Raw genomic sequence first — 24,607 nt, 5'->3', positions numbered from 1 at the left:
GGTTATTAACACATGCTTGTTTTTGTTTTACTAAGGCTTGGCGAGCAGTAAATCGCGCAAAAATGGCTTCGTTTTTTATGCTGGACACTGCCGGCGATGAGCAGCTGTTTGGTGAAAATGCGGACAAGCAGCCCAAGACGCTGTATCTTAGCGCGGGCAGAGATAATGTGCTCATCGAGGATAATGACGACAGAGAAGATGAAGAGGACGCGGAGCCTGTAGAAATGGAACTGTTTGGCATAAAGCTAAACAGTAAAGATATGAGTAAAGCCATTAGCAACGCTACAAAGGAGAGCGGCAAACCAACAAAAGTCGCTATGCAACTTGACGAAGTTACGGAAAAAGTGAATGAGGCAGCACAATACGCGGGGTCACACAAACTACAAAAGAGGCAGCGTATAAGAGATCTACACAACAGCGATCCCACTGAAGGCCTAAATATTCACAAGACAAATGTTGAGAAGAATATGGAAAAAACCAAACTTACTGCTGGCTTTGAGCAACTCAATGCTATACCTACAGTCGCCAGGCGTAAGCAACCCATTTTGAACAGAGTAAGTAATTAGAGTGCGCATCTTTAATTTGTTAAAATACCCATGATGACATATTCGACAACGGAAACCATGCATATAGCGTGGTTAGTGCGCACGCTTGCTGCTTGAGGCTACTGTTGTGGCACGACTCAATAGACAATAGCATACTAGTTTCGTCCGTTGTAATCTTAGCAGCCAGCTTGGAGCATGTGTCGGCTGCTGTAAGGCCAGCGGAACAGTAGAAGTATCTAACGCTAGACTGTTGACTGCAGTTAAGTTAAAGCAGTTAATTTAGACGTGGACGCACATTAACAAATCTAAAACAATGAAACATTAAATGCTATTGTCACCCACACAACATTAGCTGAGGCAAGCGCTGTTGCCTCATTGACGACTTCTTTAGTAATCTGATTGCTTTAAACCATAGATTCATAAGTTATGTCGTAAACTTGTAAGTAAATGTACGTTTTTGTATTACAGGCTGAGCGTGCTAAGACCAAGGGCAGCGGCTGGTTTGACTTGCCTGCCACTGAGATCACAGATGAGATGCGCAACGAGCTAAAAATTATCCAAATGCGTTCAGTGTTAGATCCCAAGCATTTCTATAAGAAGAATGACCTCAAGGTGCTGCCAAAGTACTTCCAAATAGGCACAGTGCAACATTCTCCGCTAGATTATTATAGCGAGAAACACTCGCGCAAGACAAAGAAGTCACTGGTGGATGAGTTGCTGCAGGATGAAGCCTTCCAGAAGTTCAACAAACGCAAATATAATGAGGTAATCCAACGCACGGATAAATATGCACATCGTAAGACCATGAAAAAAATGAAGAAGCTTAAAAAGCGTAAATAAATAAAATGTTTGTTTGAATTAAATATTATTAACAATCCAACTATGAACTATTTCAACATATGTCAGTACTATTTGGTCTCTTTACTCTGTCTTTGTGCTTCCAACTTGCTCCATATATGAAAAGCCAACTGATTAAAAAGCTTAGCATATTCCGATTCAGGATGTTTAATAACAACAGGCACACCACTTTCTCCGCACTCTGCTATCTGCGCGTCCAAAGGCAAAGATATGAGCGTTTCGGGCAAGCCAATGTGCAATGTCTCCTTTTGGCTCTTATAAAGATCACTGCGCTCTTTGCAATGCTCACAAATGGTATATCGCATATTTTCCACCAGCCCATAGATTGGCACCTGTAGCTTCTCATACATCTTAGCGCCACGCAATGTCACCTCTAAGGCTGCTGCATGTGGCGTGCTAACCAATATGACACCTGTAATTGGTACATGTTGTGTTAGAGACAAATGGACATCTCCAGTGCCTGGAGGCGTGTCAATAACCAGCACATCCAATGGACTCCACTGAGCGCCTTTGAGTAAACGTTGAATGGCAGACATTACCAGCGGACCACGCCATATAATTGCACCATCCGGGGGCGTTAGCATGCCCATGGACAAGCATTTTACATTGTAGTTCTGTGGTGGCAACATAAGATTCTTTTCATTCACTAGTGGCTCGCTGTGCACGTTCATCAGCATGGGTATGTTGGGACCAAATATATCGCCATCCAGCAATCCAACACGCGCACCCAGTTTGGCTAAGCTGCAAGCAAAATTGGCTGTAAGTAAAATATACAGGATAAGTAAAACTTATAACTGCAAGTACAGTATATCTACCTGCAACAGTGCTCTTGCCTACTCCACCTTTGCCAGAGGCTATTACAATTATGTCTTGGACGCCGGGAAGCGATTCCCGCTTAGGTAAGCTACGCGCCATTAAAGCTGCTTGATGGCTTGTCACTTTGGTAGCATAGCTGCGCCTCAGAAAGCACGTCAACAGACCCATTTCTTACAATATTGTATGAAAATAAATACGAAGTTAAGAATAACAAGCCATAACGATGTTTAGTAGAAATTTACACAATGTGGCAGCTCTAACTAACATAATTACATTTGGAAGCTGGCAACGCTGCTGTCAACCACTTGTTTGTTTACATTCAATAAATAATGGACTTTAAAGAAAAAAATGAAAACGAACTCGACTCTGATCAAGGTGATGACGTACTTTGGTCCATTGAAGATGACACCATGTTCCAGCCTTGTGGTCTTATTAGCCACTCATCGTCCAGCAACAGCAAAACAAAATCTGTGTTTGTTACTTGGAACGAGTACTATCTACTAAATTATCGCTTCAAGAAGTCGGCCAAAACAAACCGAATGGCAATGACCAAAGTACGCATACCCTTACCAAGGAACACACAGCTTCGTAGCATACATATGCTGGAGTACAACACGCTGCTGCTGATGTTAGACGGTCGTGTGCATTGCTTTGGTTCCATTAAGTCTTTGCACAATATCCCTTGGCTTAAAGGTGTGCGCGCCTTTGCGCAGACGCCCGCCGGTTTCTGTGTTATACGTCACGATGAGCAAACGCAGCGGTTGCTGCTGGAAACTTACGATGATTTGCCCAGTCTGAGCAAAGGAAACAGCACTGTGCAACATAGCTACGACATAACCTACGATGAGGAGAATATATTCCAATGCGATTGGCAGTCTGATCAATATACGCTGCTAAGCGTGACTGTGGAAGAGCAGCATGAACCGTTCATGCAATTTTTGTTTGGCAAGGCTGCTGTGATTGACCAACAACTTTATATTTTAAGCATTGCGGGGCACATCTTTGTGTTGATACCACAACACAATGAAGTTGACACAGCAACGGAGCTTGCTTACCATGTGGAACTGCTTTGCATATACGCCTCTACCGTTAGCTTTATACGTCTGCTGCCTGCACAGAATCTTTGTCTAGTGTATCTAAGCTGTGGCAGCATTGACATATGGTACGTTTCCAATCTGCTGGGCATAAAACAACGTCAGATGCACTACACTGGCGCCGAGTGGTTGGACTATGATGCAAGCTGCGAAAATGGCGACTTTTACTATACAGATGGCGAAGAGTTGGTGCGTCTAAAGTTCTACTATGATGCACAGTTGGATGACTGTCAAGTGGATCGTTCTGTCAAGGCGGTGCCGGGTATGCAAGCCTGTACTTGGGTACAACAAATTGAGCAATTGGTCTGTCTCAGCGACAATAACATTTTCTATCGCATTGCGTTTAGCACACAAGACACAGCGAATGTAGAGGATGTGGGTTTGCTAACTGAGTTGACAACGGCGGAAATTGCTCGACTGCATGAGAATGCACAAGTTCTGGAACAATACGAACAGCAGCCGGAGCAACTACTGAAAGCCATACAAGGGGAACATGAGAAGCAACAGCTTGTGGCAGTGGCACGACAAACAGCACATTTAAAATTATCAGCTGCGTTGGAATTCCAACGTCGACTGCCACAGTTTGGAGCTGAGGAGCTGCTGCTACTGACCGCCAAGCAGACGCAGCTTCATAGCAGCGGCGTATATGCTTTGCTAGCCTTGGACCTGGGAGACAGCGAGTTTCTAATGCGCTGCAACAACTGGCAATTGCTGGCTTACCAAGGACATGAAGCGCACATATTTCGTGTGCCCACCGAGGTGCTCATAAATCACAAGTGTCGCATTGTTGTGCCTTTGTGTAGGGAATTAAACATGTCAATGCCTGAATTCACTTTGAAACTGGCAGGATTTGTAGAGCTGCAGACAGAAACAACAGCTGTTGTAATAAACATTTTGGTAAAGCAATCTAGCCTCACCTATAGCTCACTTTTTAGTGGTCAATTAGGCGCAGTAAATCTGTACAATGAACCGTCAATTGCTGACTTGTTCAGCAAAGAAAAGATTCTAAAAGTTAGGTCTGTTATCCAGCATAAGATCAAAGCTCCTAGCAGTTTGAATTTAGACCAAATTGCTACTTTATGCAATGCAACTAGCAAGTTGAAGGAGGATCTACTGGAATTATACTTTCTAAATAGCCCACTAAGCATATCCAGCAGCGTCGAAGACGGCAATACTGTTCTCACATTAAAAAGTGAAGATGCTGCTGCTATTTATCAATTCAAACAACATTTGTATTTAAATGTTTGTCCAGAGGAGGTATGCACAGTTCTGGATGCAGCTGCAAAAGAAAAAATTATGGTAAGCTATATTATGTTTTATTTATTTTTAAATTTTTGTATGTTAATGTGTTTTGTTATTTTCCAGAAATTTCAAAATGATATTGAACGATTCTATGGCACACATATTTCTGAGAACCTTGATTCAAATTCACAATCTCATCTGGAATCATTGCAACTTAAATACAAAACAATTCGCAGTACTGTTTTATAAAGCTTCTATACATCCCAAGTGCCACGTGTGACTGGCCAAAGTGCATCAGTTGGACACCCAAACCGTGCATCCCTCAATATTACTGGCAGGCGAACCAAGCGACCATGACATCAACGTAGCGAGCTGCTTAGGCTTACATTTCTTGTTATATTTTAAATAGTTTATATATTATAAATAAATATTATAGTAAATTTCTCCCCGCGTCAGAACTGCACGAGGAGATATGTGGTATATTTCGAATCGGATTTGGCCGTTTCATACCTCTTGGCCATTAAGCAGCGATAGCTCCGATATTGAAAATATCGAATGTAAGCTGGAAACAGTTTGAAAAGTACTACGCTGAGGAAGAACGAGGAGAATTGACGATCAGCTGTGGTTTGTTTACGTTTACGTTTTGATTGATAATAGGTGGCGCTATTATGCTTTCTTTTGCATCTAAATAAATGTCATTTAAATTATTCTATTTATCTAATTTAATATAAAAGACTTACATTTAATTAAAAGAAACTTTGCAAAATAGTTAGATATTGTTCAATACTTCAATATTACCATTCAGAGTTAAAATAATGATTATAATTTGTATATAAAATTAGCATTAGTGGCTCGTTTTTTAAATCATTAGATAAATCTTGTTGTACTAGATATTACAAAAAATAAATAATAAGAATTATTTTGTGACGGACTTGCTATTTTTCGACACTTGGCCACATTGCCTAACAAACATTGATAGATCTGATTCCACGATAATGCCGATATTGTTATCGATAGTTATTCATCATTATTTCAATCGTCTCCACCTCTAACTTCCTTTTTCTTTTTCACGTACGTGTAAAGACATCGCGTATTTTGCGTCGGTGTTTGATTTTCATTAAAAAGTGAAAAATGGTGAGCAAAAAACAAAATATAACACAACAATCGCCTCAAAAAATGTGTGAGCAAGTGATAATAATTGAAACCGTATTGAATATGCAACGGATGCAACCATAATTGAGCGATTATATTGTGCACTTGCCGTCGACTGCAGCAACTAATGTGAATTGTGTGATGTTTTGTGTATTATTCTAGGGTTTCGTCAAGGTAGTTAAGAACAAGCAGTACTTCAAGCGCTACCAGGTTAAGTTCCGCAGGCGTCGCGAGGGTAAAACCGACTACTATGCCAGAAAGCGTTTGACTTTCCAAGACAAGAACAAGTACAACACCCCCAAGTACCGTTTGATTGTGCGTCTGTCCAACAAGGACATCACCGCCCAAATTGCCTACGCACGCATTGAGGGTGATCGCGTTGTCTGCTCCGCCTACTCGCACGAGCTGCCCGGCTATGGCATTCAGGTAAATAGTTATTTTCATTAATTGTAAATAATAAAAGTAATGGTGATAACAATAACAATAGGTCGGTTTGACTAACTACGCTGCTGCCTACTGCACGGGTCTGCTGGTTGCTCGTCGTCTGCTCAAGAAATTGGGCTTGGACTCTCTGTACGCCGGCTGCACTGAGGTCACTGGTGAGGAATTCAACGTAGAGCCCGTCGATGATGGTCCAGGTGCATTCCGTTGCTATTTGGATGTCGGTCTGGCACGCACCACAACCGGTGCCCGTGTGTTTGGTGTGATGAAGGGCGCCGTCGATGGTGGTCTGAACATCCCCCACTCAGTGAAGCGCTTCCCCGGCTACTCTGCTGAGGCCAAGAGCTTCAATGCCGATGTGCACCGCGCCCACATCTTCGGACAGCATGTGGCCGATTATATGCGCTCCCTCGAGGAGGAGGATGAGGAGGCATTCAAGCGCCAGTTCAGCCGTTACATTAAGCTGGGCATCCGTGCTGACAACGTGAGTACAAAACCATATTACTAAAATTACGTCCATTTTCAAAATTACTGCTGCGTTTTGTTACCCACAACGCTGGCAGTGCCAAAAATGGACCACAGTAAATCCCAGCTACCTGTGTTCGTTGTTTCACCCCAAATATGGGCGAAATATCCTGTTTATGGATGCACACTATTCTCCTATTTAGCAATGTGTATGCTGAAAATAATCCCAACTTTTCATTTTCAGATTGAGGAGCTTTACAAGAAGGCCCACCAGTCCATTCGTAACGATCCTTCGCCAAAGAAGGCTGCTCCCAAGAAGGCCGCGCCTGCCAAGAAGAGGTGGAACGCCAAGAAACTCACGAATGAGGAACGCAAGACCAAGGTGGCCGCCCACAAGGCTGCCTATGTGGCTAAGTTGCAGTCTGAGACTGAGGCTTAAATGCTTTTTGACAACCGTTTGCAGTGTATTGGGGTGAAAGAAAAGAAATAAACACAAACAATTGTAATAAAAAACAATTGCCAATATTTCATGCATAAATTGTAAGTTTTTATTAAATAAGCACGCGTTTTTATTTATCAGCTGAGTGCTAGAGATGGTGCAGGCCGCTAGAGATGGCACTGCTGAGCGATAAGTGTGTACGCTTATCGCGTTTTGAATTTCATAAAGCATTTTTTATTAAAGCATATTGTTTATGAGAATTAGAATAAATAAATTAACACATAATGTACACGCAAGGCTTACAGCTAATAATTAAAATGTACACTTTGCATGAAATTGATACAAAACAGTTCGGTGATCGCCTAATACATAAAACATTCAGACTTATCATGAATTGTCATTGCTTAATTTGGGGGCAATGCGGGCCGCCCCTCCTGTATAGCTGTGTCCCAGTCTACGCATTCGCTGCATTCTTTATCGGTTAAGCAATCTTCGTGGTAGACATGTCCACAGTTGAAAACAATCAGACCATTTCGTGGCACCGCTGCGTCTTTGGTGATCAGGGCACGATTGCACTTCGGGCAGACTTTTTCAAAGGAGACAGAACGTGCTCGTTGCTGCATGGATACCACCTCAGCGTGACTGTCAAAATAGTCAGTCAATTGGATATTATGTGCCAGGCGCAGCACTTCCTCTTGCAGGTTATAGTGCCACAGCAATTTTACAACAGATTTCTGCAGATTTGGTATGGTTTGGCCTTGTTTAATTTTGCTCACCACCAGCTCCGGATTGACATAGTCTATAGAATAAATAAATTAAAATTAAGCTTTTGTTTTTGTATGTTTGCTTAGAGATTTTATTACTCACCCACTATGCCATCAAGCACTTTGGTAACTATTTCAGGTTGTTTAGTGGATTCATCAATAAGAACATTCCATAAATCGTCGTCATTGTACTCCTTGCAAAACTCTATGGCCATCTCAATGTCTTTTATCTGTAAAAACAAATACTGTATATTGTATAAAACCAAATAAGTATTTTAATACTTACGCTATGTATTATAATATTTAACGCCTCCACAAGACTGCCCATGCGACCCAAGAGGTAAACCATTTCTGGATGAAAGCCCTCACGTTTGCAAATTGCCAGCGCATCTTGTATGACGTAGTCATTGGATCGACGCAGAAAGGGCAATAGTTTGGTTCTATCATATTTTGCATACAGTGCTACCAGCTTCTGATGGAATGTCCCACGACTATCAATCTTATCCAGAGCATCCAAATACTGCAAATAAGACAAAACATGGTTAAACATAGTTAATGAATAGTGAATGATTACAGCCTACCCAAAACAGATAGGTTTCGTTTTGCTCCAATTGATGTACAACCACTTCGGGTTTTATTTTTTCTTTATCTAGTAATATTTTAAAGGCACGTTCGCGATCCAGTTGTACGAGTGGAATGATAAGTTTGGAAATGACATCGTAAAGCGCAAAGCGACGTATAAGCTCAAAGACATCCTTGTTCTGTAATCTATAACAAAGCATTAGCAATAATTTAATTATCTATCTATTTATTACTTACTTTAAATACATGCGCAAAGCACTTTCATAATCGCCTTTGTAGGAATATAAAAGCGCCAAGGATTCAAGCAATTCGTTGGCATTCTGCTTGCGAAAATGATCGTGTATGGCATTGATGACAGCCAAGCCATCGTACAGCTGTGGTGGCCATTCTTTGATCAGGTTAAGGAATCCGGGCACGTCGAATTTAAGAAACTCATAGAGCACCATTTCATAGACATGTGGATCCAGTTTGCAGTCCTCTGAGGTGGGCAAGTACGCGCTCACGCAGCGCAGTTGCTGACATTTAACAAACTTGAATACCTCCTCCTCCCACAATGCCTTATCATTACCCAGCACACGCAGACACAGCTTAGCGGCATCCTCATATTGTTTGAGCGTTAGCAAATAGTTTATATACAATCTGTTTAAATAATAAATTTCAATTAATTACATGTATGTATACCTTCGAGTACGTTTTACCTTGCAATAGAGAGCAGTGGTACATTACCTCCATGTTCCGCAATCTCCATGGCTTCCTCAAATTTGCTGTGGTGAAAAGGTGAATAATATATTTATGTACTTCAACATTTTATGCTTGGCAATTAGAATTTTAAATTTGAATTTCAGGCTTCAATTAAGATTATTAGACAAAACTAGTGGCAACGCTGTTAGATAGTGGTGGACCGTCGAGTATGTTATCGAGAGTTTTAGCAAGTTTTCTTATAAAATATAAAATGTAAACAATTCGCAAAAAAAAAAATGCGTCGGTTAAATAACTTGGTAACGCTGTTTACGGCTATAAGTGCCTTCTTCTTTGGCAGCTTTATAACACGAATATTGAGCATGGCGGACAGATGTCCGAGCCAGCGAAGTGGTGTATCTCATCTAGAGCCGCATCCAGATTTATTTTTGGTAGTCCTGGTGCTAAGTGCGCCCAGTAATGTGGAACAACGCGATGCCATGCGTTCAACATGGTTGGGCCTGGGTCAGCCGCTAAAACAAAGCTACTATCCAGAGGACTATATCTACTTGCCAAGCTACATGGAGCACGGCAGTTATTTGCAAATGGAGACGGTGGCATCACAGGCGCATCGACTACAGCAGTATATGGAGTGGCAGAAACAGTTGCCTAAAATGGAGGCGCCACGCATGACGCGCAATATTAAATTAAAGCATTTCTTTGCCATAGGCACACAACAAATGAGCGCCCCGCTGCGTGCGGAGTTGGAGCGAGAACAGAACAACCACCACGATTTGCTGTTGTTACCCCGACTGCAGGATAATTATGCAAATTTAACTGAGAAGCTGCTACATTCACTGGATGCGTTAACGCATCACTACGAGTTCTCCTATCTGTTAAAGGTGGACGATGATACGTACGTAAAGCTGGATCATTTGCTTAACGAACTGGTTTCATACGATCGTAAGCTACTACGCCAGCGTGCTAGCTACAGATATGATCCCATGCCACAACTCTATTGGGGTTATTTCAATGGTCGTGCCAACATTAAAACCAAGGGACAATGGCGCGAGCCAAACTATTATTTAAGTAAAAATTATATTAATTATGCACTTGGCGGTGGCTATGTGCTCTCTCGCAAACTGTGCGAGCATGTCGCCAACAATTCGCTGCTGCTGTCCACCTACAAGTCCGAGGATGTGTCGCTGGGCACTTGGTTGGCGCCTTTGCGTCATGTCTATCGCTGGCATGATCCACGCTTTGATACCGCCTATATGCCCAGCAAATGCCGCGCCTATCATCTAGTGCTCCACAAACGAAATCAGCAGCTAATGCACGATCTCTATGCGGGCAAACTGTGCACACATGAGCTGCCCAGTCAACGTGCTTTGTCATCTTATTACTACGACTGGTCAAAACCAGCGGATAAGTGCTGTGATAGCATTGTGGCTTAATCCAAAGATTTAGATTTAATTTTACTCACTTGTGCTTAATGAGCCACTCGACACGATCATTTATCTCTACCAGACTGGCCACTACAATATCCTTGGGCGCGACTATATAATAACGATGCTCCTCCATAATACAGCCCAGGCTATAGTCATTGACCGTGTATTCCTCGAATCCACGCAGCGTTAGGCTATCGGTGCAGACTTCTTCACAGCTGTTCATTTTATATTCGATGACGCAGAGCACGGGACGCAATGCCTTGTAGTTGGCGCTGCGCTCCTTGCGATAGCCAAGCACCACCAATTGATTGGCGGCCAACGGCGCCAAGCCGCATATATAAAATGATGTTTGAAATGTTGAGACTGTCGCAAGAAATGATACAATAAATAAATTATAAAAAACATAAAGCGTGTTGTATTATTATTACCTGGATCTACTATATAGCCCGGCAAATTGCCAGAGGCTGCCTCGATGGCATTGCGTTTGCGTATTACACATATGCGTATTGTGTCCACCCAGCCAATGAGCAATGTATTGGGATTGGACCATTGCATGTGGCAGCGAAAGTTTTCCAAGCGTGCCTGTGGCGGCACTTCCCACTTCATCAGACCCAGCGAGCATTTTTCGCTGAGGTCAAACACACGCACACCCAAATGACTTGTCCAGGCTACAAAGTTACCTTGCCAGCTAATGGACAAGACGCTGCCCTCCACAGCACACAAATCGCTGGGTTTTAGTTTCTTTAGTAAATTTCGCTCATAGAGCGTTAATTTGTCGTGTCCTGAAATTAAATTATATTACTTATTTTACTGCATTAAAAAATTGTACAATAATTTAAAGCTTACCCACTATAAAACGTCGCACTCCTGTTTTTGTTTCAGGATCCAATGCAACAGCTTTTATAAATTTACCAAAGCTCAAGTTTTGATTATTCTCACAACTGAATAATCCCGTAATATTGACCTGCAAGTGTAAAAGCTCTTAATTGCTACATTTATAAGACACACTGTGCTTGCTGACTCACCTTTCCATCATCGGAGCAAGTAGCTACATATTCGCCTTTGGGGTCCACATCAATGTGATTAACCGCAACAGAGTGCGTATGGCGGTCACCATTACTCAAATTGGATTCCACTGAATTGCCCTGATGGTCCAAAAGATAGACACAGCCCCTAAAAGTGCCAAATATAAGAAACTAGCAAAGTTGCATTGGTTAATAAACAATCGTCGGAGTGTGTAAAACGGCTATATACGCACCTTTGAGTGCACGGCACTGCAGGTGACCACATCTGTGTTGAGTATATTTTTAAGATCATTGCCTATACGCTGATATTTGAACTTTGGTTCCACCTCCTCTTCCTCCTCTTCGCTGCCAGAGTCCTACACAGGGCATATGACATTAGCTATAAGTGTTTCATTTTTATATGAAATTAGTAGAACTCACGCTATTTATTGGCAAGGTCTCAGACATTTTTATACGAATTTTCCTTTGCCAACGCTTTCTTATCAAAACATCTTTGCATTAGTGTGACCACATTTTGCAATCAACAGATGTTTGATGCAGTGTAACCAGAAGCTGATATAAGACAGCTGCTTAAGTAACGAGAAGCTCGATAATTATCGATTGCATGAAAAGCGCATTTTTTTTTTAAATTAAAAAGTCCAAGGCATAAACTTTGTTTCCGTATATATTTGTAGTGTATATATATATACTTCTATAGTTTTTATTATTGGTGTCTGTATAAATGCGCTTAAAGTCTATAGCATATTTGTTTTTTTTTTTTGTTTCGTTTACATTAGAGAGAGTGCTAGTACAATAATTTTTAAGTTAATAAAACAAAGCAAAAGCGTATAAAGCAACCGAAAACATAACTAACAATTTATGAAAATATACATAACATGCATTTATTCATAGTGATATCAATTAAAATACTAATTAAAACACTTTCTTTTAAATACAATTAAAATTATGTCTGTGTTTGTGTAAAAGTAGCTTTTCGTTAAAAAATATATATGTTATGTGTATACAGATACAGATACGCGTTTGTAATTCAAAATAAATTAGAGAACCGTAAACGGTTTGGAAATTGCAAATTTCTGAAAATAACTCCTTTCCTCGCAACGCCATCAGCCTAACATGTGCTTGGGTGTTTTCTTGTCGCATGTCGTCGGAAAACGACATTTTTTTTTTTGTTACCGCATTAGATGTGTTAATATGTATGTATAAATAATAAATTAAGGCCTAATAATAGCGCTAAATTACATAATACAAAAACTACTAGACGACGGCCAGGATTCATCTGATGTGGTCACCATCGGCACCATTGGGACAACCACTGTCTTCGTTGCCCATGGTCCAGTAATGATCTAGTATATCCTCGCTGGTGAAACGCACATCTGGATCTGATTGCAGCATGTTGGCGATTAAATCGCGCACGCCATCACCAATGTCCGACCAATAGGGATCCGGAAACTCATACACTCCCGAGATGATGGCATCAAACAGCGGCTCCTGTTGATTATCCGGCGCCACAAATGGCGGAAAACCACACAGCAGTATGTACAAAATGATGCCGGCGGCCCAAACGTCAATCTAATAAGAAATATATAGACAAGTTTGTAAAGCTTTTGTATACAATTTGTTTGGCGCTAGGACAGACCTTTAAGCCATAGCCCACTTCTAGTAAAATTTCGGGCGCCACATAGGTGGGCGTGCCACAGACGGCATACAGCGGCTCGGTTACTTCACAGGCCAATCCAAAATCGGCCAGCTTAAGCTCCACCACGTTGCCATGCTTATCCAGCTCAACCTGTGAACGCAAAAGAGATTCAATTTAATTGAAGTGCGTCATTGCAAGAAGTTTTCAAAGCGTACCAGCAGATTTTCGGGCTTGATATCTCTGTGTACAATGCCCATGGAATGTAAATAAGACATGGCCGAGCCTAAGTGTCGTATCATGGTGCGCGATTGGCTCTCCGAGAAGCGCGTTACCTGTGTAATGGCATCGAATAGATCTCCACCTAAAAGATGAATAAGAAGTAAATAACAAGTTGTGTTTTTCGTATTGCTAAACTCACCACTAACATACTCTAGCACGAGATACATATTGGCGGACTGATCAACATCCAGAATGAGCGATATGATATGCGGATGCTGCAGCTTCTTCATGACACGCACCTCAGCGTCTATATAGTGCTCCTTGCCCTTGCATTTGCTCTTGTCAATGATCTTGAGTGCATAAGGCAAAGCTGTCTGCTTTTGCTTGATCTTGAGCACAACGGCAAAGTTGCCATCGCCAATCATCTGGCCCAGCGTATAGTTGTCTCTGATGGCAGCTGGCAGTTCACCCAGCTCAATGCCGGTGCTATTAAGTAGCTGCGCCTGTTCGGCCTCATTGCTGTCAATGCTGGCAGCAGTTGCTTGCTCTGCTCCATACACCTTTTTGCTCTTCACCGGCATCTTGGGCTTGGGTCCCTTGCAGGCAGTGCCCGCCGTGCGCAGCGTCTTGCGTATGGCATTAATTGCCCGCTGCTCATCCGGCTCGAGCTTAAAGTCCTCAGCCGTATTCACACGCTCGGTGCCATAGGCGAAGAACACATCGTCCGGGCCAAAGAAATCGGCCAGCTGCAGCACCGAGGCGCCCGACAAAGTGAACACCTTGCGCACATAGCCCGTATCCAAGCGCACCACTTGCGTCACGGCCGTCAGCACATGCTCGAAGCTAGGACTGTTGCGTTTGTTCAGCAGCAAGCGCATAATGCGACGTGGCTTGGTGCCGTTGCGTATCAAGGTAACAATGCGCGGATGCACAACGCTGTTCTTTTCGCTGAAGCGTGATGTATTCTGTGGACTGCCGTTGCTGGTTATAGCGGCCGCTGCGGATGCAGTGCCGCCACCATTGGCTGTGTTGGCGCTGCCATTGCTGCTGCTGCTGTTGCTGCTGTTCATCAAGTTGCCAGCGCCATTCTTCAGCGGCGAAGCGGGGCGCTGCAATTTGGCCAAACGCTGATTGGTGGTGCGACTGTTGTTGGCCAGCGTCAAATTGGCCAACGGCTGTGAGCTGGTATTGTACTCGACCTTCTTGAAGTTCTCATTGTTGCAGGAACACACATAGCTCTGACCATCCTCCAGCTCATCCAGAGCGGTAATCTAAGCAAAGCGAACAAATGATTAGCGAGTGAATATAGATTTCTCCAAGTGTAACACTCACCTTCTTGCCGCACATGTTGTAAATGGTACGCACGGCGCCTGGTATTTTGACATTCTCCTCAAGCAGACGCGTGAGATCCTCATAGAGGCTCTCAAAGGAACGATAACGCTCGTTGGAAACGGGTATGGTAATGCCTGGATAAAAGCGATCCCCGTTGCGATAAAACTTAATGCGATGAGCCTTGCGTGTGGGCGTGCGACTGCTCGAGATGCGTTTCTTCAAGTGCGCGGCGGCAGCAACAACAGCCGCCGAGCTCAAGGTGCCTTGTGTGCCGCCATTGGTGGCAGCACCAGCAGCTGGCGCTGAATTTGTTGAGGAGGCGCCACTGATGGAGCCATTCGATTTGCCCACGCTGCCGCTGCCTGCCAGCGAGCCATTCAATTCCGGCAGCTCATTAAATTCCTTCTCCAGCTCCGAGTTCGAGCTGGCTGGACTGTCGCAGTCGCGTTGTTGTTGCTGCTGCTGCTCCTGCTGCTCTGCTGCTGCTAATTGTTGTTGCTGCTTGCTGAGCTGCTGCAGTATGGCAGCTTCTGTGGACGATTGCTTGGAGCTGGCGGCGCCTGCATTGGCAGCAGTTGTCTTCTTCTTGGGCGTGGCATTGGGACTCGAACTGGCGCTGGCAGCGGCCTGCAGCGTGGACATGAGCGAGGCGTTGTGGTGATTGCTTACGGTCTGAACTTCCATGCTGCAAAAAGAAAAAGAAAGATCAGTATCTGTTTGATTTGGAGTTCAGTTTGAGTTTGCTACAATTTAATATCGAATGCCGTGTGATAACGCTTTAGTGGCTTCATAACTGGTAACGACATGCAAATATTTGTGCTTCTTATCATATTGATACTATTATAATAAAGATATATATATATATATATATATATTTATATATGTATTTTTGTCGCTGCTAAATTTATTCAGAATTACAAACACAACAAAAACCCACTACGACTACTGACTGACATTTCTTACTTAAAAGCTGAAATCACAAATCAGTAAACAGTAAACCGGTTTGCCGTTGCTGTCTAGAAAGTATCTTGTATCTAACAGATACAATCACACATACAGACATACAGTCGTAGCAGCATGCCAATTGTAATTGCGCTAATTTAATCATTTGACTTTTAACTTTACAAGCATTTTAAGTTTAAAAAGCTGTTAGAGCTTATCAGCTGTTAATTCAACAAATATTGATAGCGTAATTCTTTAATTTAAACACAGATTATTGTTTGTAAATTTCGTGATTTCAAGCTTACTGACATTACATATATAGAACACTTATTGCATTGACGCAGACACGCGCCAAGACACACTAGAATTTATGTTGGGCAAAGCGTACAAAAGGGGCGTTGGTTAGCATTTCGCGTGTTCAGTGTCTCTTTCTAACTTTGAAAACCAAAAGCAAGCTTTGCAATTGATTATACCAAAGCACATATATTTTCAATTATGACAAACGCTTCGGCTAGCCAGCAAATCAATAAACTGGGTTAGAGCTCTATAATGTTGGAAATAATCCAACTAAAAGCTATGTCAACTGAAATTAGAGAAAGCTTCTGTGTTGCAGAGAAATCGATTCTAGCAGACACTGCATATCAAATTGGCAAATGGCATTCAATGAAACTTTATATTACAATGCTGCATACAAATTATGTTTTCATATTTGCAGCTGTGGTGCCCGCTCGTTAAATGTTTGACCCATACTTTTTTCCGTTAAAAAGATTGCATACATTAAAAGGATATTTAGTTCAATCTTGTTCCACTACTCTTTACAATTCGCATCGCATTCCACACACTCAATATGTCGGCATTATTGTCTGTTCAAATTATTGAAATTGTATGTTATTAAGCGATCGTTGCCAATTGAATTTCAACTCTGTTCCACACACAGTTACACACGCGCTCACACACACACACTCTCTCTCTCATATACAACGTGCATAACTGTTTCATGAGTCAGCTCTCGCGCTCTTTGCTTCCCTTTCTATAAATATCCAAATCTACAGGCCGGCCCTACACAGCTCAGTGTGGATTATGTCAGAGCTCAAGTACTCTCCCACTCTCTGTGTATCTCTCGCTCTCCCTCTTTGGCTGCCTTTGTATGAAGCGCAGCTTATTGAAGCTCGTTTATGATTTGCATGTGTGTGTCTGTCTGTCTGTCGGTGTGTCCATCATATTTATATTCTTCTTCAGCAGTCACGTTTCGCTTTGGCCAGTGTTGCCAGCTGCTTTTTTGTACTACTCTTTAAATTGATAAGTATGCGCAATTGTTCATTAGTTATTCAAATAAAGCTTGAATATAAAAGTTGAACTGCTGGTTAAGTTAAGTATTTTCACATTGCAAGAGCATTGAAGCTTCGTTAGTTGCAGTTTGATTTCTTTTCAACTGGTTTTTAGTTGGTTTTTGTTTTATATTTCCGCTCTACCCTACCCCTCGCCGACAGGAACTTATGCAAGCCTTAAGCTTGATCAATGCTTTCTTGTTGTTGTTGTTGGAGCATAAATTTGAATTACGCCAAAATTGCGCATTGCATTGTATTTAGTGGCTGCAACCTTTCTCTTTCGCTTAAGCCTAATGGATATTTATGCCATTTGCTTATGACTGCATCATCAATTGCCACATTACGCACAGCTATGACGTCAGCTCTGTGGTTGCCATTTCTTTAGTGGCTAGGCGTGTCTAGGGACAGGTAATTAACTTAATTAATATCGCGTCAGCTGGGCAATCCTACTTTCAAGGCAACTACACCACACCAAACTCTGGCGTCAGCCTGGCCAAGTTCCCTCGCCTGCCAAGTGGGTCACAAAGTTTTGTTGTTGTTGAACTTAGAGCAAGTGCAGCAGTTCCCAAAGAACTGAGACATGACTTTTGGCATTTGGTTAAACGCGCAAATCAAAAAGCCATTTGACCTTTTTTCTTTTGCTTCTGCTATTTGTTTATGTATTGGAAGTCAAAGTGATGACATTTACCAATGCAATGTCAGCTCACATTAGGGGTATGCATGCTGGGAAAATCTTAAAAGAACTGCTGTACAATTTCAAGCTAAGCTTAGAGAGCGTGCAATAAGTTGTGGGAACCAACTAAATAAACAAAAGAAAAACACACAATATTATGTGTGTGTGTGTGTGTAATCAATTTTCACACTTTCTTGGCTCACTTGTTACGTATCTATGAAAAAATAGCAAACACATGGATGTTTACAGTTTCACTAGAAATAAAACTTATGGAGAATACAACTAAAAACACAATTAAATAACTGGAAAGTTTGCAGAAAGCTATATGCATGTTTCTATTGAATTTTAGATTAATTACAATATTTTTCCGCAACAAATTTGTACGAATCTTTTAATAAGAAGGCTAACAAGTTCAGTTAATGGCAAGAAAGAAAATAAAAATACTATTTGTTGAGCGAAAATAAAAACAAAAATGCTGATTGCGACTTGCTGCGCTTATCAAAACTTTATTACAGCTATTTTTGTTCAATTATATTTGCTCTTATTAAGAATTTGTCTATATAAAGTTAGATATCGTCAATTTATACTATGGCCAAGTGTTTGAACATCCCTACGCCCATAGAATAATAACTAAAAATCGTTGCTACGACAAAAAAAAAAAAAAGAAGAGCTACAAAAATCGATAAGACTCAAGCGTGCACAGGAAATACAAAATACATATGTATATATAATATATAAATCATATAAGTTTGCGCGTTGGTGTAGCGTTTGCTCTTCTCGTTCTGTTGTCGTTCTCATAGTTGAGTTGTTGACGTATCAGTTGCCAATGCCCACGCATTTGTTATAGGGCAAGGCAGAGCCCAATCCCAGTTCCAGACCCAACCCAACCCACAAACTGGATTGCATTTATAATTAAATTTCACTTGTTAGCGGAGCAGCTAATTTGCAATTGCCTTAAATGCAATTGCCATTATGAATCTAACAATTAAAGCAGACAAGCCATAGTTATGTGCAAAAAAAAAAAGCAGAAGGCAAATAACACACACACAACACACATAAATACTTTGTCTGGCCATTGAACAGGTGCGCCACACAAAAAAATAAACGACGTTATGTCTACGGTTGTTGCACCCAGAAATAAAACCGACAACAACAAAATAAATACAAAGAGACAACTTGCTCATAAAAGTTATGGCATATCTTGCATGTAGTTACTTTTTTTTTTTTTGTATTGTTGTTGTTGTTGCCAATTTTTCATAGTTCATAAAAGTTGTTTAATTAAGATTTACACGCACTCGAGCATAAAATTAATGAGCTAAGACAAAAAAAAAAAAAATATCAAAATAAAAAAGTAAATACAGTGCTTGCTCGCTTGATACAAACAATAATAATAATATTTCTTTTACTAGCAAATACAATTTTTAATTCCCATATTTTGGTATTTATTAGAAATTGCAAATTATTAGATTTAATAACTAAATTATTAATTTTCATTTTTAAGACTTAACAATGGAATGTATACAGTACTGTATTCTTGTAAATTTGGAACAATTACGAAAATTTAATAAAAAACGAATTCAGCTATAATAAATTTTATTAAGTTACTGTTGTGATTTATTTGACTTTCACATGTCTAAAAAGTCATAAGAAACAAAAGTTGCGCTCCCTCACTCGCCGCTCACTAAATAAAATTTCTTGACTTGCTTATCGCACTTCCCCACATATATTTATATTTCCAATTAATAGTAAACTCTAATCTGCATTTGTTTTTGTACACACTCAAAGCAAGTTCATACTTGCTTTGGTATAATTATTTTGTTTTGTTTGTTTTTTTTTGGCACTTTTTTGGTTTGCGACCTTGCGCTGAAAAAATGAATTTATTTTGACGTGCGCCAAGCGGTCTGTGCTAATGAATTAAACATGGAAAAGCTGCCACCCAAATCGATTTTCATTTGTTTAATAGGTCACAGCCAAAATGGCACTGAGTGCCAGTGTATAGTATAATAAATAAAAACGCTCAAAACACGCACTCCATAAAAGAAAAGTACATAATGCATATTTTATGTTTATTTATTGCTCGAGTTTTGGCAACAAGCAACATGTTTAGGCAACATGTTGCTGCTGCTGTTGTTGTCGAAATGTTGATTACACATATCTTAAAGCAAACTAACAATAAGCAAATGGCAAAGCAACAAAACTAGAAGCAGCTGCAACTGAAGGCAAACCGGCCTGGCAACTTGCGTGGCTTGTGGCAAGCAAAGTTCAAGGACACTTCTGTTGTGCTGCAATTGCGTTGGTTGCCACTTGACAAGTTTCTCATGCCACGCGCCTGCGAGTGTGTGTGTGTGTGGCAAGTGAAAACTGTCGCGTGGGTGCACCTTGGGGGGGTGGGAACAACTCTCAGCGGACTCACAAGCAAAGTGCAAACATTTGTTCCCTACACTGCTTCCAACTTTTACTTTTGTTCGAGGCATACAAGACACAGATATTTTATATATAAAATTGACAGCAGCTCAAAGCGAAAAAATGCAAACTGATTTGCAATGCAAGCGATTTGATTATAGTAACAAATTCAATATCAAGCAGAATGTTCTTTACTTTCAAATAAAAGATACAAAGGCAAAGTTTGTGCATAAATTGAGTTCATGTTGATTTAAAAGTTAAATCTGTTACCTATTGCAACATTTTCTAGCTTTAATACTATGAAAAAGCCGCTTTAGTCTCTCGTTTCAAGCTTTCTCGATTGCAGCGCCTCGTGTACTTTAACTAATCAGCCATGTTTTTGTTTTGTTGCAACAACCTTCGGCACTTTGCTCAGTCTCAGTCAGAGCAATTTAGCAGCGTCAGGTGTTTTCATAAAGCTTCACTTCAGCATTTGCTTTGTCTGCCTTTCTTTATAGCTAAATATACAATTATGTATGTATGTATGTATGTATGTATGTATGTATGTGTATTATGCATACAACACAGTTGTCTTATTTTGTTTTTTGTTTGCGGCTTTTAACCTTGGCTCTGCTTTTGGGCAGAACAGACGAGGGTTGCTGCCTGCTGTTTGTTACTCGTTGTTGTTGCTGTCTAGATTAACTGCAGCATTTGTACATAAATCTTGCACTCGACAGTTGGTAACGGATTGCATACACTCTCAACTGTTTTGTCTGTGCGTATCTGCTGCTCTCACTCACTCTCCTCTCCGCTCCGCTCCGCATTTCCTTTGTGCCTCTCGACACAACTTTCGTTCCGCATTAAATGCTGCTAAAGCTGAAGTGTCGACGTTGCCACTTGAACACATGTCTGCAACCGTCGCATTCCACACCGATACCCCCACCCCACACCCCCACACCAGCCGCCCCTGCCGCAGGAACAGCTGTCAAATGTTGGCAGGCATGGAGAATCGTATAATCTTTGGCATTCCGGCTACAATTGCCAAGGGCAACTGTCACGTTTGGTACTTAGCCAAAGCCCCCACATCCTCCCCCACCCTTCTTCTTCTTCTACTACTTTTTTGTTGTTTCTCTTTATGGCCTAATCAACAAACTAAACACGTTTGCGGCTTTCTTTGCATTCTTGCCCATTGCCCAATTTACTCCAACAAAAAAAAAAAAGAAAGACCTTCCAGTTGGGCAACATTTCCCATTGCGTGTTTTTTCTATGGAACACTGCGCAGTATTTTAATTATATCTCTGTTTATTTTCTTTACCGGTATCCGTATTTCGTATATATGCAAACCAAATATTGATTCATTTGTTTAATTACAAAAATAAAATATGGTTAAAGCCAATTGAATTGTAGACAAAAATTATCGTTCATTGTGGTTTGTAAAAATAAAATAATGAAGCATGTTTAGCTCATTTTTAATGAACTACAACTCCAACAATTGTTAAATTTAAAGAATTTGAAGTGAGTTAGTCTTAAAAAATTATATTTATAACCATACAAACTAGTCCATACTACAACTGGTCATAGTTGCATATATATGTTTAAGCTTCTTGCATAATTAAATGAGCTAATGAATTAGCAAACTAAGTTAGCGGAAATAGTTAGCGTTTAGCAATAATTGCAAACATATGAAAAAATAAACAATTCATTATTTCTTGACCTGCTGTTTTTTTTTTTACATTTCTAGGTGAGTTTGCTAATAAAAGCAGCTGAAGCTTAACTAATTAAAAAGTGAATTTGCATATTGTTGAGCACTTTCTTAACTTTCCCAAAGTAAGTTTCAAATATTTAGTGCACATTAAAGACAAACTTGGCAATAAAAAACACGAGACAACCAAAAGTATCAATCAAAGCTACAGTTTTGAATAGTGAAAGCTTAAAGCGAGTGCCCACTGTGCTTGCAACATGAGCAGCAGCAGCAACAGCAGCTGGTTAAAAGAAAAAAAAGCCAATGAAGAAATAAACACAATAAAGGAGAAAAAAACAGTTGCAAGTGATGGAAATTTGAAGCTTTGAACAAAGAATAAAGCACAGCTGAGGGATGAGGGAGGGGGCAACTAAATGCAAACAACAATCGATGCTAAAAAGTCGCGACAATTTTTGCATTGTTTTCACAAGTGTGTGTGTGTGTGTGTGCGTGTGTTTGTTTGTTTGTTTTCTTTTAAATGCAGCCACAGCTCAAGTGCGCCTTGAGCTCAAGCGCTTTGTCATATGTGTTTCTCATGAAAAGAGGGTGGAGCCTGAGAGGGGAGCGTCTGGAGCTGCTTTGATGTGTACAGGCATTGAACTGTCTGCGGTCAGTGACGTCATGCGGTTGACAAGTGTTGCATTTAATCATTGCTTAAAGCATTAACTCATTTTCATACGCAATCGGTGCTAAAAGTTCACATTGCTAAATCCATTTACCGCAACTACCGCGATATGTTGCCAGACACACTGATCGTGTTTTTGCTTAGCAACATGTTGCTGTTGCGTTGGCAATTTGCCAATTTTGGCCTGTCGCCTCTGCTGACGTCACAGTGCAAAACGCCGGCTCTTAAGCATGTGTGGGTGTCTGTCCGTGTGTGTGTGTTTGTAATGTAATGATTTATTTACGATTATGGCATGTATTATATGCACTTAATGCTTTTGTTTATTTTGCTTTTCACAAAAGCACTTTTAATTGACTATTGTGGGCCGCGCGGCACGTCATGGATATTGGCCAATTGGCAGCTATTGGCTCTCAATATGCCATTTGGCAAGTGAAAGTTGTGTTTTGCTCTTGGGATGCCCCAAAAAGTTCATTGGCTCTGCTCTGGCAACAATGTTGCCGGTAAAGCGCACACGAGACACTTTCCCAACTGTACACCTGGCTTCGCCTTCGGTATTAGAACTCGTTAACTTAGCGCTATTTGTTATTAGAAGATACGCACAAAGCTAAGTTATAAAACAAGCGGCATAAGCAGAAGACATAGACAAAGAGCGAACGCGCTAGAGAGAGGCAGAGAGAGAGAGAGAGAGTAACTAACAGCGATAGCAGGAATTAAAAATGTGGAATGTTTACTTCTGATAAGTGGCGCAAAAAAAATAAGCGCATATTTATAAGAAATATATGTTTGGCAACAACAATAATGATAGCTTGAATAAATAATTTGTTTTATTGTTCCTCGATTTTTGTTCCTAACTAGTTAGTTAACAACGTGGACAAAAGTTGTTTATGTGTGTGTGCGCGTGTGTGTGTGTCTATATATAAACTGTGTATAATTAGCTGTAGCTGCTGCAACTTTGTGTATGACACACTGACTTCAGCTGTTATCAGCATGGCTTATCTTTCACACACACAAACACATGCACTAATATTGCAGCAAATGTCAAGTTTCGCAACATTCACCGTACTCATATAAATATACATATTTTTTAATAGCAATATGGTCTCACCTTTTGGAAATTCGTTAAGCCAACGAGGCAATTTGCTGTTTTCGTGTTTAGCTTATTCTTTATATTATTTTCTTGGTTACTCTTTACCAAAACATCAGCGACTTTACTTTATCTTACACATGCACAACACACACACTCTTTCACTTACACACATACACACACTCACACACAGTTGCAAATATTGCTAATTTTGTTGGCGTTTTGAGCTGTAAGCACATAAAAATTGAGTTAATAAAACACTGGAGCACGCAATTTGGCAATAACACTACGATTTTGTTTCACTGCATTTTGTTTTCTTTAATCCCGTATTTCTTTGCATTTTACTTTGACTGCACTTTGGCCGCCGCTGTATTGTTGCCGTCACGCCCACCTCATACCATTTGCCGCAGCACAGAGTTGAGCGATCTGTTATGCGTGTGCCTGTGACTTTAAACAATTAATTAAAATTTAAAGCAAGCAGCCATTCAATGAGAGCCTGTATGACACATCATACCACAAGCATTTTTTGTTAAGGCCCAAAGAATGTCTGAAAAGTAAGCGCAATCGTCACAGCAAGTAAAGACAGTAACACTCAACTCCGCTAGCATTACAGCAAATTCAGAAATCTTTTATTTATGAGCTGCGATAAGCATTTACATCACTCACAGTGGGTGTACTTAATGTTATTCACTATTATTTAATGCATTTACATTTACTTTATTCTTATAAAAAACTAAAACGCGCCGCACAACCGTGTGTGTCCAAATTTACCGTACTATTGTTTCTTTTTTTTTTAATTTATATCTAGCGAGTATTATCTGCAACGTATTGTTAGTAATTTTAGTATTTTAGCAAGTATTATCTGCAATAAAAGAGTGGTAGTTTGACTAAACAGCAGCACATATCATCTAGGGTTGTGTCTTGGCTAACATATTAACTCCGAAAAACCAACACAGCAATTCGTCAGCATGAACGTATACTACAGTTTTTATGCTTTGAATTAACTGTTGCACATATCATCCAGTGACGGGTTTTTATTATTGTATTGTTATTGATATCGTCGCATTGTAGCCCGAATTTAAATGTTCGCGGGTAA

The 24,607-nt window shown here is 40.7% G+C and overlaps 6 protein-coding genes and 1 non-coding gene across 9 annotated transcripts; 4 read left to right on the top strand and 3 right to left on the bottom strand.

Annotated features, from left to right (window-relative positions):
- The first annotated feature begins 8 nt into the window (after nucleotides 1-8).
- On the top strand, nucleotides 9-1,417 carry LOC108597308 (deoxynucleotidyltransferase terminal-interacting protein 2). The gene is made up of 2 exons (XM_017983792.2): nucleotides 9-554; nucleotides 1,014-1,417. Exons 1-2 carry the CDS (start codon nucleotides 63-65, stop codon nucleotides 1,383-1,385), a joined length of 864 nt encoding a protein of 287 aa, XP_017839281.1. The 5' UTR covers nucleotides 9-62; the 3' UTR covers nucleotides 1,386-1,417.
- Nucleotides 654-949, top strand: LOC117135078. Its single transcript, XR_004458984.1, has one exon. It is a non-coding gene; the product is annotated as a small nucleolar RNA U85 (small nucleolar RNA).
- On the bottom strand, nucleotides 1,394-2,445 carry LOC108597297 (iron-sulfur protein NUBPL). The gene is made up of 2 exons (XM_017983779.2): nucleotides 2,219-2,445; nucleotides 1,394-2,160 (listed from the first exon to the last, which is right to left on the bottom strand). Exons 1-2 carry the CDS (start codon nucleotides 2,385-2,387, stop codon nucleotides 1,454-1,456), a joined length of 876 nt encoding a protein of 291 aa, XP_017839268.2. The 5' UTR covers nucleotides 2,388-2,445; the 3' UTR covers nucleotides 1,394-1,453.
- Nucleotides 2,446-2,516: 71 nt separating this feature from the next.
- Nucleotides 2,517-4,931, top strand: LOC108596095. Its single transcript, XM_033294212.1, has 2 exons — nucleotides 2,517-4,612; nucleotides 4,679-4,931. The coding sequence occupies exons 1-2, from the start codon at nucleotides 2,549-2,551 to the stop codon at nucleotides 4,802-4,804; spliced, it is 2,190 nt and encodes a 729-aa protein (XP_033150103.1). The 5' UTR covers nucleotides 2,517-2,548; the 3' UTR covers nucleotides 4,805-4,931.
- A 660-nt stretch (nucleotides 4,932-5,591) lies between these two features.
- Nucleotides 5,592-7,138, top strand: LOC108608143 (60S ribosomal protein L5). Its single transcript, XM_017999386.2, has 4 exons — nucleotides 5,592-5,689; nucleotides 5,870-6,133; nucleotides 6,195-6,632; nucleotides 6,858-7,138. The coding sequence occupies exons 1-4, from the start codon at nucleotides 5,687-5,689 to the stop codon at nucleotides 7,050-7,052; spliced, it is 900 nt and encodes a 299-aa protein (XP_017854875.1). The 5' UTR covers nucleotides 5,592-5,686; the 3' UTR covers nucleotides 7,053-7,138.
- Nucleotides 7,023-12,047, bottom strand: LOC108608142 (vacuolar protein sorting-associated protein 41 homolog). 2 transcript variants are annotated; one of them, XM_017999384.2, is made up of 12 exons: nucleotides 11,970-12,047; nucleotides 11,783-11,905; nucleotides 11,550-11,720; nucleotides 11,371-11,488; nucleotides 10,953-11,306; nucleotides 10,560-10,887; nucleotides 9,097-9,162; nucleotides 8,636-9,037; nucleotides 8,398-8,584; nucleotides 8,103-8,336; nucleotides 7,920-8,046; nucleotides 7,023-7,851 (listed from the first exon to the last, which is right to left on the bottom strand). In XM_017999384.2, the coding sequence occupies exons 1-12, from the start codon at nucleotides 11,994-11,996 to the stop codon at nucleotides 7,457-7,459; spliced, it is 2,532 nt and encodes an 843-aa protein (XP_017854873.1). In that variant the 5' UTR covers nucleotides 11,997-12,047; the 3' UTR covers nucleotides 7,023-7,456. The 2 variants fall into 2 exon arrangements, with proteins under 2 accessions (XP_017854873.1, XP_017854874.1); XM_017999385.1 differs by lacking the exons at nucleotides 7,023-7,851; nucleotides 7,920-8,046; nucleotides 8,103-8,336; ... (1 more) ...; nucleotides 8,636-9,037; nucleotides 9,097-9,162 and adding an exon at nucleotides 10,097-10,508.
- Nucleotides 12,048-12,549: 502 nt separating this feature from the next.
- On the bottom strand, nucleotides 12,550-24,259 carry LOC108594342 (serine/threonine-protein kinase GA29083). Of its 2 annotated transcripts, XM_017979495.2 has the most exons (7): nucleotides 24,178-24,259; nucleotides 23,533-23,738; nucleotides 14,737-15,421; nucleotides 13,604-14,675; nucleotides 13,401-13,546; nucleotides 13,186-13,335; nucleotides 12,550-13,118 (listed from the first exon to the last, which is right to left on the bottom strand). In XM_017979495.2, exons 3-7 carry the CDS (start codon nucleotides 15,418-15,420, stop codon nucleotides 12,822-12,824), a joined length of 2,349 nt encoding a protein of 782 aa, XP_017834984.2. In that variant the 5' UTR covers nucleotide 15,421; nucleotides 23,533-23,738; nucleotides 24,178-24,259; the 3' UTR covers nucleotides 12,550-12,821. The 2 variants fall into 2 exon arrangements, with proteins under 2 accessions (XP_017834984.2, XP_033150584.1); XM_033294693.1 differs by lacking the exons at nucleotides 23,533-23,738; nucleotides 24,178-24,259 and adding an exon at nucleotides 15,484-15,590.
- Nucleotides 24,260-24,607: the final 348 nt, after the last annotated feature.

This window comes from Drosophila busckii, chromosome 2L (genome assembly GCF_011750605.1).
Source record: "Drosophila busckii strain San Diego stock center, stock number 13000-0081.31 chromosome 2L, ASM1175060v1, whole genome shotgun sequence".
NCBI lineage: Eukaryota > Metazoa > Arthropoda > Insecta > Diptera > Drosophilidae > Drosophila > Drosophila busckii.
The sequence above is the reverse complement of the archived record's forward strand: the minus strand, read 5'-3'. Positions and strand labels throughout refer to the sequence as shown.